Source organism: Petaurus breviceps, unplaced genomic scaffold (assembly GCF_028583685.1).
Source record: "Petaurus breviceps papuanus isolate PSGF00001 unplaced genomic scaffold, PetGlider_PUasm1.0 90564, whole genome shotgun sequence".
Lineage (NCBI taxonomy): Eukaryota > Metazoa > Chordata > Mammalia > Diprotodontia > Petauridae > Petaurus > Petaurus breviceps.
Genome location: NW_027187275.1, coordinates 2,705,542 through 2,721,891, shown reverse-complemented (window position 1 = coordinate 2,721,891; position 16,350 = coordinate 2,705,542). Strand labels below are relative to the sequence as shown.

At 35.3% G+C, this 16,350-nt stretch overlaps 1 protein-coding gene across 6 annotated transcripts in view; it reads right to left on the bottom strand.

The window, feature by feature from the left end:
* Positions 1-16,350, bottom strand: part of PTBP2 (polypyrimidine tract binding protein 2) — a 142,383-nt gene that overhangs the window by 77,880 nt on the left and 48,153 nt on the right. For 5 of the 6 annotated variants that reach the window (XM_069063390.1, XM_069063391.1, XM_069063392.1 and 2 more), the window contains exon 3: positions 2,286-2,361. The exons of the other annotated variant lie outside the window; for it this stretch is intronic. In XM_069063390.1, the coding sequence (XP_068919491.1) occupies positions 2,286-2,361 (76 nt within the window). The remainder of the gene's footprint in view (positions 1-2,285; positions 2,362-16,350) is intronic. 6 annotated transcript variants of the gene reach the window in all.

The window sequence follows — 16,350 nt, the reverse complement described above, 5'->3', positions numbered from 1 at the left end:
TCCTTCTTGACCACACTATGGCTTCCAGAACTGCTAACCACTCCCACCTTCTCCAATGACATTTATAACATGATTCTGTTTTCCTCCTATGTCTGACCTGTCAGTCTTACTATCACCTCCTAAATTAATATCTATGCTTTGCCCCCATTTGCAGGTTTGTTTCAAGGTTCTGTTCAGGGTACTCTATGTTCATTTTCTTAATGATATCACCAATCAGATCAGGTCCCATATTTCTTTATTCTATGCTATATACAGCTATAAAATTTATTTTTCTAAAGCACAGCTCTAACTCCTTTTCAAATAACTTAAGAAAACCTAATGTTTCTAAGATAAAATGTAAACTCCTCTCTATTTAGTCTTTAGAGGCTTTGACCTACATTTTGGCCTAACTTTCCAGGCTTGTTTCATATTACTTTCTAATGTATCTATCCATACAGCCAGGCTCCCCATACATAGTATCCATTTCCCACTTCCATATCTTTACATAGGCTCTCTCTCATGCCTGGAATCTTTTTCTCCTCCCCTGTTTCTTGAAATTCCAAATGCCTTTTAAGACGTGACTTCAGGTTCTACTTCTTATAACAGGTGATTCTGAATATCTCTAGTTGCTAACAGCTTAGGTATATTTTGAGCTTCCCTCCCCCTAACCCTAACCCCCCCCCAGTAAAATGTAGACTTCCCAACAAAGACTCTCATATTTTTTTTATTTCTGCCTTAGCACATACTTACTAAAATAAAACTCATGAAGCTTTCAAAAGGCATTTATTAAAGCTTTCTAGGAACCTAGTCAGTGATGTATTATTCACTAATATAACTAATATATGAGGAACTAAGCTCATGCCCTGCTTTTAAAACACTGTAGCTGAGTGACCCTGTGAAAGTCATTTAATCTCTGAAACCATAAAATGACTCTTTAAGGAAAAAAATACCAGACTACTGATGCAATCTAATCTGCATCAGTAGGAGGAAGAGCCAAATTGAGAGTTCCTATACCACAGTGGTGAAATCAAAGGGTCTCTTGTGCCCCCCGACACCAATAAGTACAACATTAGCTAGAAGCATACACAGAGTCACTGTACCCAGGGAGTTAATAATCTGATTACGTCAAAAGAAGCAATTAAGAATACAAGTCAGTATATACTCAAGGGCTTATTTGTGAGGTAGAGATAAATGTTCTTTATTAGAAAAAGGAAAGATGAGTATGGACTGAAGTTTCAACTCAATTCATTATAGGAGCAAGGTACTATGGTGGGTAGTGAAAAGACAAAAATACAAAGATACTGTTCAATGGATCATTAGGGAGTTCATGTTATTTTGGAACACAAAATATACACAAATTAGTAAAGAACAAGGAAAACTGAGGAGGAAGAAAATTAAGGAAAATTTCACAGAGGAGATAAAACTGAGCTAAGATTTCAAAGAAAACAAGCTTTCTAAGACTGACATGAAAATTAAGGGAACATTTCAGGGGATCATGTATAGTATCATCATAGGAGATGGTTCTAAGTTATAGAATCGTCTGGTTCAGACGGAATGCTGAGTTTCTGAAGAGGAGTAATATCAAATAAGACTTGGAGTGGAGGGGGGAGGTGTGGGAGGAGGGAGAACAGAGTATGGAGGACCTAGAATGTCATACTAAAAAGTTTACATTTCATCCCATTGGCAATGCCCATCACTAAAGGAATTTAAGCAGAAGAGTGGCATGCTGATAACTGTGCTTTAGAAATATAATTTTGCTATGTGTGGAGGACTGAATAGAGAAGGAAGAACTTTGAAGCAGTCAGGCTAATTAAGAAGCTATTACAGGGGCGGTTAGGTGGTGTGATGAATAGAGCACCGCCCCTGGAATCAGGAGGACCTGAGTTCAAATCCGACCTCAGACACTTGACACACTATCCGTGTGACTTTGGGCAAGTCACTTAATCCCAATTGCCCTCCAAAAAGAAAGAAGCTATTACAGAAGTTTGGTGAAAGTGGTGACTTTGGAAGTAGAAAGAAGAAAACATGGGAGAGAAACTGTAGAGTTAAGTTACAAGATGAAATCTCAGCTCAGTCTTGAAGACTTAGAGCTATGGTAACAATATATTTTTAAGAACTACTTCTCAATCCTAAAGTTACATAACTATATAGTTTCTTTTAATGACACATATTCAAATACAATTTGATTAAAATGTTTTAAGTTTTAAAACAAATTGCACAGATAAGTTGTTTTTGATTAATTTGACTTTCAGCTCCCACTAAATAGAAAACAATTTAAAAAGTGAACAACATTTTTTATCACTTACCAGTAACTACCATGCTGCTCATATTAGAGTTTGGGCTACTGAGTACACTGCCTGAAAGAAGTTCGTCAGATCCTCTCTATAAGGGGGGAAAAAAGAGAGATTTTGGTATAAGTAATCTTTACAAATCTCAGTATAGAATTGATATTTAAAAAAATCCCAATACCAAACTTCACCTTTTCTTCATATCCCTCCACAAGATTATCAGAGATGCTTTTCTGTCTTATCTCTCTTTTCTTTCTCAAGTCAACCTTCAGCTTGTCCCCATGCAAACACTTATACATAAAATCAGCTTGAGAAACTAGAAGGTCTTGTAGCCAATGATTCAAAGACTTCAGGGAGCTTCTGCAGTATTTGCAAACAGAAATAACTAAGCACAAGATTTTTCACCAAAGGATCATGGCATATTTGGACCCTAAAAAATACTCTCCACAGAAACCTTGATATTTCACCCATGGTTTTTCAGACACTTGAAGGGAGTAACAAATGCTGAAAATTCATAATGGACAATGCATTTTCACTTTTTAAAAGTCAGCTAATTAAATATAATGTACATAAACAAAGTAGCAAAAAAACATGGTAGAAATAAATATTTTAAAGGCAAAACACATTTCTATCTAGCAGCTTCACCTGGCAGAAAAACTGAGCTGGATTTGGAATACAGAACACCTAAGTTCAAATCCCACCTCTAACAATTACTAGTTGTATGTACATCACAAACTTTCTAACACTTAGTTTCTTCATCTGTAAAACAGGGTTAAAAATACCTATAACATCTACGTCACAGGGTTATTGTGAGGCTCAAATGAGATCATCTATATAAAATGCTTTTGCAAACTTTAAAGCCCTTCCATAAATGTCAATTATTATTGTTACACTGAAAAATGTTTAGCAAATGTTTTAAACATTAGTGAGAGATGTAAATCAATTCCATTGGCCAGTATGATAAATTGTGCATAAACTATCTTTTCATTCACAATAATGCCTATTTTAGGGAGAAAATGATCCAAAGTTATTTACATACAGATCTTCCACAAAGTCCTACTGTAGTGTCTCTTCATGTCATGACAATGTTGCATATGTCAGAAAAAAGTATTGTGACAGGTTCTAGAGCAAGCTGAATTGGCATTCAATGTTGTTTTGGTAATAGATTGCCTCTAATAGGTCAAGACCAGACCAGTTAGCTAAAAAGAAAGTTCATTTATAGGCTAGTTGCTAGATAGGTAATAAATCCTTTGGCCTTTACAAAGAAAAGCATAAAATGGCCTGTGTCATGGCAGGGCTATGGAAAAATCGAATGGCAGAAGGTGTTACAAATTATAGTTTTTAAACTGGTGATATTCCAATGTGAGATCCTTGAGTAATAATCAACAAGTAGTACTGAATTACTGACATCCTTATGAAATCAAGAAAATGGAATATACAGTTAGTTGTTGCTAGATTAAAGGAGGGATCACATATAAGGTAAACTGCAGTTAAATTAATCATGAGACTAATTAAGGAGTTTAAAAAGTTGATTTAATCTTAAGATAATAAATCTTACCCAAAAAAAGGTTCTCTCTTATCTTTCAAGAACATTTGAATGATTTTCACATATGGATGGGGGATACTTGTTGGAAGAAAACTTTTATTATGGCATTTAATTCTACCTAATGAAATGGTTTTTCATTATCAATAAACAATAAGCATAGTGGGATTATGAATACTCTATATTATTCAGTCAGCTGTTTCATAGATGTAGCTCATTGGGGTACATTGTTTGTGAAAGAAAATCTGTCTATTGACACCCAGCTGCTGTTCTCAAGTCTATGGTCCTGGCAAAAGAGGACCAGTCACTAACAAACTGGTTGGCAACTTGATGATGAACTAACTATTCAGTTGTGGAAATGCATGAAACAAAAAACAGTCAATGTTTCTTAGTCCTGTCTTGACACCCCCCCCCCTTGCTTCTTCAATGAAAGTGATAGGAAATAGGGACAGGGTACTAAAAATCATACAGTTTTTATATCACACACAAACTTCAACCTGGCTGTTCATATACTTAATGAGATTCTCATCCAATAACAGTAAGAGGTCACCATCCTAAAGGAACAGAATAAAATTAGTTAAGGAAACAAAAAGGAAGCTATATTTAAAAACAAGGCACTCCTTGCAAGACAAAGAACAGATGATTTAATCATCACATCAGGCAACACAAAAAAACTGGACATTTGGTCAAAGACTACCATGAAAAAGATGGCAGCTCACATACCATGTTGTGGAGGGCCACCTACCACTTACACAGAACTAAGTACCGTGTTTCCCCGATAATAAGACCTATCCCAAAAATAAGCCTTCCCCTTACTGTGTAAGATTCCTCTAAAATAAGCCCTCCCCCGAAAATAAGCCCTATTGAGATTGCTACTGTAGTGAAGGTGATCCCCTGCGCTACACACTACATTACGGTAGGTACCCTCTGTATGCACCCCCCCCCCTGAAATGCACGCCGCGCTCCGAGCTGCATCCAATCAGAGCTGCAGCAGTGAGCGCGTCATCCTGTTCTTCCCCAGTGATTTGCTTATTGAATAAAGGTACATTTTTTTGTTCACATTTACCTGTTTATTAAAATTGCTGTCAATGTTCATTAAAATAAGCCCTCCCCTGAAAATAAGCCCTCTGCTGTTTTTCTGTCCAAAAAAAATTAATAAGACAGTGTCTTATTATCAGGGAAACACGGTATTAATATGTACTTTTAATACAAAGCTAGAAAGTGTAGGAAGCTAGGTGGCACAGTGGATAGTGCTGGGCCTAGACTCAGGAAGACCAAGTTCAATTCGACCTTGAACATTTACTAGCTGTGTGACCCTGGGCAAGTCACTTAACTCTGTCTCAGTTCCCTCGTCTGTACAATGAGTTAGTGAAGAAAATGGCAAACCATTACAGTATCTTTGCCAAGCAAACCCCAAACGAGGTCAACAAAGAGTTGGACATAATTCTCCAAATGAACACCAAGAATAGGAGAAGATGGTGGGAAATATATTGGAAAGAATGGATAATACCGAAATAAAAAAGGAGACAGGCCAAAGATGAATATCCTACACAGAAGTCTCAGGCTTTTGTATCATAAATATCTTCTTTAAGGTAAGCAAAAGAGGTAGCCATCACAGATGAGTAGGAAGACTGAGTCAATTACAATAATATAAAGCCTCTGATAACTTCTACTGCCTGAAAAATACTGACTTTTGCCAAATATATCCTGATATTTGCAAAATGTGTTAAATTTGCTCACCCATAGAGGAATTTTTTAAATAAATAACAAATGGTTATTATTGATTTTTAACAATGAACAAATAGCCTTTACCAATGCAGTGTGTCAGGATGTACATATATGTATATATACACACATACATACAAATACCCATGGTATACTGGTTTAAGAGAATCTCTAGTCTCAAAGTTAGAAAGACTTGCCTGACACATGCAGGTTCTGTGATTATGGACAAGTCACTAAAGCTCTCAGTACCTCAGGCAATTCTCTAAGACTCTAAATAGAAGAGTTGACCTAACAAGTAGAAGCTACTCACTGAAAGTTTCATTCACCCATGAAATCATAAATAAATAATAATTTCATTAGGCAACAAAAGATAACTTGTCAATTACAGAAAGTTTCATTATTATTCCAAAAGTTTAAAAACCTTCCACAAATTTCTAAGTAATTATTACTTTGGTTATATGAAATATTAAAAAGTTTTAAAAATCAGATTATATGAGATCAACAGTATAGTTAATATATAAAACCAACATATCTAGGATAAGAAGGGAAATGGGCAATTAAGAATATTCTTTGTATAAATTAATTATCTCTGACAAAGGTCTAAGAGCCAAGATTTATAGAGAACACAAATACTTAAGATCAAGAACCATGCCCCAATGGATAACTGGTAAGAGAATATGAATAAACACTTCCTTAAAGAACTGCCAATTATTAACACTTAGAAGGAAGATTAATCCAAGTCACTGACAAAAGAAATGCAAATCAAAACAATTCTGAAATTTTACCTCATGTCCAGTACATTAACAAAGATAAAAAAAAAATGGAAATAGCCTAATAGTCAAGGCTGGAAGGGTTGTGTAAAGAAAGGCACATTAATACACTGCTATTAATTTCCAAAGGTAATTTGATATTATGCATAAAAAGTGACAAACATGGTCATTTTCAGACAAACTATTGCTATATAAATCTGCAGAGGAAAGGACAGAAAAGTTTCATATACACCAAACCATTCACATTTATGGTAGCAAAGAATTGGAAACAAAGCCCTGATCAACTGGAGAATGGTTAAGCAAATTGTAGTACATCATATACACAGGGGAAAAAACAATGACATATAAGTATATATAGAATATAAATAAATAGAAAAATATATATATAAAGTAGGGTACTTAGTTGAAAAGATCAGGAAAGACTACATAGAAACTGTGTTTTGAAATAAAGGAAGACTAAGAACTGACAGCAGAAGAATAGGCAATGATTATAACAATGTAAACATAATGAGCAAAAAAAAATTAAAGTCGTGTAATTACAATGACCAAACTTGTCCTCTAAGAAAATTAGTTATGAAATGAACTATGTCCTATTATTTCCTCCTCTTTGCAGTACTCTTGAGTTTTGGAGTATGGCATATACTATGAGATTTGGCTAACGTGTTTGTTAGTTTTGATGGACTGCTTTATTTCTTTTCTTTTTTCCTTTTTATTACAAGGGATGGTTCACTGGGTAATTGCCAGGGAAGGAAACAGTTTAAGAAACAAAAGCAATTTGAAAACAAAAGATAACTTAAAATTAAGGCTGGAAAAAAAAAACCATCATGTATTATATATATTAAGGGTGAAAAGATTCCAGGTTCTCCTATTCGCCCTTATTTATTGATTTTAGAATGTTCTGAGGAAAAGAATGAGAACTTTTTTCTTGGATTCTTTTTCCTTTTTTAGTTTACCCAAGTATGCTCAATCACTTTTAGTTAAGGAAAAAATATCTTTTCTCCAAAATATTCTAAAGTGCAATGATGAAATGTAAAATACCTGTACCTAATTTTTACATACCCAACCTTTGCTAAAGGAAAAAATATCTTTTCTCCAAAATATTCTAAAGTGCAATGATGAAATGTAAAATACCTGTACCCAATTTTTACATACCCAACCTTTGCTAAAAAACAAAAACCTCAATAAAAAGGTTTGATAAAATGATTAGCATCATACCCATTTTTATGTAATGACTCTTAGATTTCATTCTAGGTTTGTCACTTCCCACCTCCCAAGTAGATAACACATAATGAAAAATGGCTTATTTTTTATTTTATATATTCTATCATTTTATAACTATTTTCTACAATACTGCTTTTCATTGAGAATTTGCTCCAGAAATATTTGGAAATGCATGTCCATGATCAATACAATAAGTATTTAAGTTACATTCTAATCATGTTTATGAGAACAGCCCATGCAACACTTAAAGCTGTTAGAGGAAAAATGCAGACTTCCTCAGACATGGTGAACCACATCACCTTTAAGCAAATAACTCAAAATTACATAGCATAAGATTCCATTGTATTTATCATTTGAGTAAGAAAACTGACTTGGTAGAGCAAATGCAGACATTGAAGAGTACTACTGCAACTACTGTGTTAAGATCTATAAAGATTTATTAGATAAATCAGATTAGAGATTTTTTTTAATGACACATCATAGAACTTAGAAGCTAGAAAGGTCCTTAGAGATCATCTAGATTATCTAAATTCAACCAAGCTCACTTTACAAATAAAGACGCAACACCCAAAAGGAAAAATGACCTACTTAAATTTACACAAGAGACAGTACCAGAATCTGCACTTATGTCCCAACTCTAATACCACATTCATTTACATCATACTCATTAATGTTAAAGTTTATTTTTAAAATATTAAGGTTTCAAAGTACTTTCCTCATAATAAACCTGCAACTTAAGCAATGCAAGATCCAAATTTTGTTCAATGATCTTCTGAATATCAAGTGATACCACCAAAAATATTTATATTATTTTTTGTAGTGCTAAAAAACTGGTAACTAAGGGGGTGCCCATCAACTGAGGAATGACTAAACAAAATACAGCATATGAATGTAATGGAATAGTACTGTTCTGTAAGTATGACAAAGGGGATCATTTCAAAGAAATCTAAGAGACTTGTATGAACTGACACAGAATGAAGTTAGGAGAGCTAAGAGAACAATTTATAATTTAATAACAATAGTGTAAAAATGAACAGCTTTGAAAGATTTAAGATTAACTCAATAATAAGTCATGATTCCAATGCTACCCAATTCCCGAAAGAGGAGTATGGACCAGACACATATTTTTGGAAAAGGACAACAGACAATAGATAGAATTTATTTTGCTTGCATATGCCTATCTGTTAAATGAGTTTTGTTCTGTTTTTTTGGGTGGGAGAGGAGAGAAACTAAACAGTTAATTGAAAAGGTTAACTTTTTTTTTTTTAAATAGCAAGGGAGACATGTGCTTGCCATGTTATAGCAGATACCTGGCACAGAGTCCAAAAAAAAAAGATTCTCTAGGAAAGATTAGGTTCTCTGGATGCTCCTGTCCGCATGTGTCATTGTGCTAATTGTATACATCACTGGTACACTACATGGCCTTTTCAATGAGCTTCACAGAAAATCAAAACATAGTGAGTCGGTAACATACACAGGTAAAAACAAGCAAAATTAGTATTGCCCAAATTACCACATGCCGTTGAATGGGAAACCTACTGACTGCGACTATCAATACAATAACAGTGTTTTCATTCATTTGTTCACCTTGGATAGACATTTCTCTTCAAAAATGTTGACACTCCTGAAATATTAAGACTAAATATAGCATATATTTCCCCTCCCCCCTTTCTTTTCCCATAGCATTCACTGTGCCTGAAATGTCACCCACTATCCACCACCTCACCAATCCAATTTCAACCTACTGTAATGCTAACAATCCTTTCTAAGCCAAACTCAAACAACAACTCCTTGCATGTGGTAGGCATTCAGTAAATATTACTCCATACAATATAATTCACCCTTTTCTTCTCTCCCTTTATTTTTTATTCTGCCTTTTCAGCATTCATTTATTCAGTTGCCATTTATTAAGACATCTATGTAGAAAATACTGTGTTTGGTCCTTAGATACAAAAAACATTAAGTTATACTTTTTATTTTCATTGACATTATCATTTCAAAGGACTACAGAATCAATGAGTTAAAGCTATATAGAAAGGTCCTTTGTAGTCAGTGCACTCATTTTACATGTGAGAAAGCTGAAGTCCAAAGAAGTTAAGTGATCAGCCCCGTACCATATAGGCAGTTAAGTGACAGAACTGGGACACAAACCTAGGTTCACTGTCTCCAAATCCAATGTGTTTCCCACTGCAGTGAAGGGAACATTTACAATATCATATTTCCTTTGGGAACCACTGCAATTTCAATAATTTTGGAACAATTCTGCTCCTTAACATATTATTAGAGTTCATCATTCTCTCAAAAAGAACAAGGCTTCCAGGCCCCCAAGAAGTAAAAGACTCCAAGAGATTTTTGGATGGATACAGACTGATGAAGAGACCCAGATTTTCAGACCCACCTAGCCATGAACAAAAAAAAAATGTGTTTATCTGCAAAAATGACCTATTTCCCAATTTTAAGCACCAGTCTTAGTACTGTCTTGCTTCATAGTAATAGTTAGCAACTTAAAAAAAACAAAACTTTGTCCTCTCACTATTCTTCCAGTTTCAAGAAGTCTACTTCAAGAAGTCACACTGTGGAGGAATCTGTAACAACACTCCAACTTGCAGGTAGGTCTCTCTGAAAATGTTTTGTTTTCAGTGATTAAACAAGTTATTTCTCAGCAAAAGTTTGTCAATTCTAGACACTTTTAAAATTTCAGTCACATCTTCCTTTGCTTTTTGGTTTGACCGATTCTGTTTTCATTATAGGTTTGAATGATCCATGAAATGTTTGACTTACCCATATTAACAACTGCTAGTATCTCTAACAATCATTTAAGTGTGCTCTTTTGCCAGAATTAAAACTACAACAAGAGAACAAGGAAAGACGTATGTATTGTATAAAATCCAATATTCAACTGACAAAAAACTAACTAAAGGTGGAGAAACCAGATCACTTTAGTTTCATTTGGTCAAGGTCAGAAATCTGAACCAGGCCAGAAGTAGTAAAAAACACATAAGCCACTGCTACCATAAAATGAAACTATCAAAATTACTGCTTGTTCCAAGAAATTAAAAACTACTTCAATTTTTGGAGGGACTGTAGGGATGGTATTGTGTTCTGTTTCAAAATTTTGTCCTTCATAGTCAATAGCCTATTCTTTCTATGGTGTATTTATAATTTGGGTCAAATGGAATACTCACTGATTTACTAATGGCTTTTAGCTGAGATTCACTAAATATAACCCACTGGTAGATGTGGTACAAATCCCAATACTACCAAAAGAAGTCCATACCTGTGAAGCTTTCTTAATTATATTTAAAAACTTGATTTTTACTAAATATACTTATCACAACACTATATTACAGCTTAAATAATTAAGAAAATTTCTATGGCTATTTCTCAAATAAGTCACAAAAGCATAATCTAAAATCAAACATACATAATTTTAAAATAATCTATTGTTTTAGATTATCCTTGCCTCACAGAAAGAATCACATTATCTTAAAAGCTGAAAAGGATCACTGGGATAATTTATTCCTACCCTTTTTTCCCTAAGAATCCCTTCTATGACATTGTGACAAGTGTTCATTCAGTTTCCATTTGAAAATTTCTAGCATGGGAAAATTCACTACCATCTTAAAGCAGGCCTTTCCATATTTGGAGAATTCACATTATAAGAGTTCATATCAATCCTCAAACTGTTCCTGTTTTCCTTCAGTTAAGCTTGAAAACATGTGAGCTGACATTGATGCTCATCTAGATCTCATAGATCTATATGTCTATATATAGACATCTATATATATACACAGATATATAGATATATGTGTGTGTATGTTGTTCTTTTTTTTTTTTTTAAGCAATCGGGGTTAAGTAAGTTGTTCAAGGTTACATGGTCAGGTGTTTCTGGGTGGGTGCTAACTGTCGGAGCCCGGATTCGATCCCCAGGTCATCCCGACACTGGAGCTGGTGCTCTTACTCACTGTGCTACCTGGCCGCCCCGTATGTTGTTCTTTAGAATCAGAATGATATATTTTTAAATCACAAATGCAAAGTATCTCTACTAACACAAATATTCATTTAAAAATACTTTAGCCTCCAAAATGAAATAAAAGAAAATATGTAAATCAATAATTTTTCTTCTTTAGGAATGATTAGATAACGATAAGAATAATTACTACTGAATTAATGGTAATTTTGAAATATATAAACCATTAAAAAAAACTAGATAGTTTAACAAAATGGCAATAATTAAAATTTACACCTCAAAGCCAATGGGAAGAAACCAATTGACATTAGTTGCAAACCAGAAATCGTTATCATGAAGCAACTTTTCAACATTTTTAATAAAGAGAGCACAGTATGACCTAGTGAGGGGGAAAGGAGGAGGGAGAAGCATAATAGGAAAATAGGTAGAAAATTTGGAATTATGCAAGAAAAATCACTAAATATTCATTCCCTTTGATCCAGACATATGACACCAGTATATAGTCCAAAGATGTCGGACAGAAAGGTTTTACTTACACACCCACACACCCCAAAACATCCACAACAGAACTTTTTAGTTACCAAAGAAGCAGAAACAAAGCTCTTCAATTGGGGGTTGGCTAACATAGCACTTAAATGCATCTGAACATTATTATGCATCAAAAAGACAAGTGAGAAATTCACCTTATTCTATATATCTTTTTTGGTGATCTCAGTTTCCATGAGTTCAAATATCATTTCTATGCCGGTGATTTTAAGATCTATACAATCCAGTAAAAATCTTTTTCTAGGCTTGATGATGTGGAAATCAGCAACACGAACTTGCCTATTTTATATCTCAAACTGGATATTCTGTAGGCATCTCAAACTCAACATATCCAAAAGAGAACTCATTATCTTTGCCTTTTATAAAACCTTCCTCTCTTTCCAATTTTCCTATTACTTTAGAGAATAGTACTATGCTTCCAGTCACCTTAACTTGCACACTCAGTGTCATCCTTAATTCCTCACTCCCATTCATTCTAACACATCTAATCCATTGCTAAATCCTATCATTTCTACCTTCACACCCTCTTCTGTCTCCCAGATATCCCATTCCCTCTGCTCAGTCACCACTCTTGTATAGGCAGGTCTTCATCACTTTTCACATGGACTACTACAATCACCTTCTAATTTATCCCCTTGCCTCAGGTTTCTTCTTATTTCAATCCACTTTTCACTCAATGGCCAAAATGATTTTCTTAAATTGCAAATCACTACCCTTACCCCTTCTCTCCCTCAATATACTCTAGTGGCCCTATAGGACCAAATATAAAGTTCTTTGTTTTGTATTCAAAGTCCTTTATAACCTGGTTCCTTCCTACCTTCACAGGCTTAATAGCAATACTGTACTATTTACTGTTTCTTACACACTTCCCTCCATTCCAACTCTACATCTTTTCACTTGATGCTTCCCAAGCCTAGAATGCTCTCTTCTATATCGTGATTTCCTTCAGGACTTAGCCTCAAATATCACCTTCCACAGGAGAATTTTCTAGGTTTTTTCCTGTCCTCCATCATTACCTAGTACGTTATTTTTATGATTACTTTCTATTTACACTACATGTAACTAGAGAAGGTAAAAATATTGGAGAGTGTATCTAGCAAAATGAACCCAGTAACTAACTGAATCAAACTATACTCATGTACAAAAATAGAGTCCCCAAATGTTTGGAGAAAACATTACCAGCTCATGAAGATATCAAATCACTGTAGTAAGTTATATCGCCTAATTTTTTACTTATTCACTACTATACCAAATACAAAATATTTTTATACCTACAAAAAAAATAACAAAATTCATACAGAAGAAAAAAAGGTCACAAATCTCAAGTGTAATAATGAAAAAAAGTAGGAAGAGTACTAACAGTACCAGATTTCTAATTGTAATGCAGAGCAATGATCATTAAAACCATTTAGTACCAGTTAAAAAGAGAGGTCAATCAGTAGAAAAAAATGAGGTACACAACATAAACAAACACAGTAGTATAATGTTCAGAAAATCCTAACATTATATATAGTTACCAGAGGAAGTAATTAATATTTGAGAAAAACTGCTGGGGAAAATGAACAGGCAGATTGACCAAAATTAGATTCAGACTATTTACACCGCATATATCTTGTACACAGCACATAGTTAATCATATGCTGTCCCCTCCATTATAATGTTTCATTGGACAGTGTTTTCCTTGTTAGAGCACATTGTCTGGGCACATAATTAAGTGCTTAATAAATTCTTGCTGACAGATTGGCTGATGACAGTAGCTCTAAAAAGGTCTTTCCCAGGTCAAAACCAATAATCATTGGATAAGCAATGGAGAAAAGACAGTCAAAAAGATCAGAAAAAAACGACAGTACCAAGAAGCACTCACTCTGAGTGAAAGCAAAGTATCAGAAACCTAGTTATGAAGAGGCAAGAGAATGAGAAACTGGGAGGAAGGGTGTAGAAGGGCCTGGAGGGAAGGAAAGAAAAACATTACATACTTCAAGAACCCTTTAAAGCACAATTATAGGACACTTCTACTGTGGGTTAGGAAGGATGAAAGGAACTGACCTACTGGGAAGTATCTTTTCAATGTGCCTGACCTGCCACATTCTTGGCATGGAACTACACAGCTGAGCCAAGAATGACTTAAATTCAATCCCCAGTTATCTTCATCTGCTACCAGAGAGCACTCAGGATCCTAACAGATTACAAGCTTCAGGAAACCAGAGGCATTAGAAGGCCTACACCAGACACATCCAACCAAGTTGCTAGACCTCAGGGAACTTAAAGGTATAATAGAACCTTCTTGTGTCAGGGGTAGAGAAAGGGAACTGAGAGTTTATTCCCCTTGCAGAGTGTGAAACTGGTAAACCTCAGAGAATTAACCTGTGTATAAATTCAAGCTGCTGAGTATAACACATTTTTACAAAATGAACCCTACTTTATCATTGACTTTTCTTTTTCCTAGGTGTGACCAAGAACCTCATTTTGCCAAAATTGTTTATCATTCACATTTCTCCCTTTTTCCTAGGAAACACACTACTGTCTCCTGATCCTCTGGCTATCCAAAATGCTGAGATTTCACCAACACTCACTTCCCCATTTCAACTAAAGCTTCCTTTCTAGTCATGCATTCAAAAAACTTTCATTCCCCGAAGGCTACTAATAAAGTCAAAAAAGGTCTAAATCCCCCATAAAACACCAATGACAAGTAGTTCATGTGCTTGAACACTTCCAGTAACTAAGAATTCAATATGCAACAAAATCTTTAAATTGCAGTTTTGCCTATCTGAATTAGAACAGTGATCTGCAAAGAATAAGCATTTAATAAATGCTATTTTATTCATTCTTATATTGAAAAAACTGCAACCCTGTAAGTTCTGTCCACTGCTATTATTTCTGCCCACAAGAGCTACAAAGACTTTCTATTCCCTCTTCCAAATGATAGCCCCTCAAATATTTGAAGACAGCTCTAATTTCTCCTCCAAGACTTTTCCTTTAGATTAAGGATCTCCACTTTCCTCAACTGCTCCCATGACAAGATTTTCAGATCTCTCATCATCCTAGTTACCTTTCTCTAGACATATTCCACATAATCAATGTCTTTGTTAAAATGCAATGCCCAGAAGTGGATATAATACTGCAGCTATCTGGACTGACCTAAACAACATACATCATCTACAAACTGTACACTTCTATACATGCAACCCCAAACACTACAGACACTTCTATTAAGTCTATGCTGAACAAAAATCTTTTTAAAATATGAATTGCCATCAAATCAGGTCTTCTTCATTCTGTACTTACAACTGAGTCTTGCAAATTCAGGACTTAACATACTGACCACGAATGCATCTTAATTTCAGATTAGAATTACATCCCCTATCAAACTGAGTAGTTTAAGTTGAAATTCCAGGCCTATGAATAATTTTTATTGATGTGCTTAATTACTTTACATATATGGGATTTTTAAGAGTCTAACCTTAAAGGATCAGTAAAGAAAACCTTTTAAGTCAGAACAATTTCCTAAGTATGAACTTAAGTATGAACATGTAGTTTTGAAAAGACCAGAGTTCTGCTAAGACAGGTCCTATGAAAAAATATTCATTATCAAAACAGTAAAGATTATGTAGCCAGAGAAGTTATAAAATTTAGGAGTAGAAACAGGACCTCTGGGTGGCTCCAGCTCCCACCACCTTCAATTCATGTAAAAGGGGACTCTAAACAAACTTTGGAGCTACAGAACCCACAAAATGACATAGAGAAGCTAACCTCCCACTGAGGACAGCCTGGCAGGCCTGGAGGCCAGCACAGCACTCTAGGAGCCGAGCCCAGCCACACACCAAAATTTTAGTCCCAGGGTGGGCCTGAAAAGCCACCTGCTGGAGGGACTCCAGATCAGCAGCAGCTGTGGCCATTTCTAGAATTATCAACACATAGATGCTAAGGACAGTGAGAGCTCAGTGCAGTGTGGACTTTGGAAACCAGTAGCTGGGAATGCATCGGCTTTTGCCCCTGCCACATGGCAGCTTCAGCTCCTGGCCTGCAGAGTGTAGGGGGACCAAGTGACCAGTCTAAGGGGTAATCACTCTTGCTTTAACCTGCTTGGACCTGGACTGCAGTCTAGGATAGAGATCCTGGGGTGTCTGACCAGCTTGCCAGACCATGTGGAAGCTTCAGAGAGGGTACCCAACTAATACCTCCGGCAGCTGAGAAAACCCCAATGTTTGGGAAGCTCCCCCATCTGGTGACAGATTCCTACTGTGGGAAAAAGCCCAGGGGTCAAGCAATTGAGTGGCAACATGACCAGGCAAACAAAGCAAAGCAAAC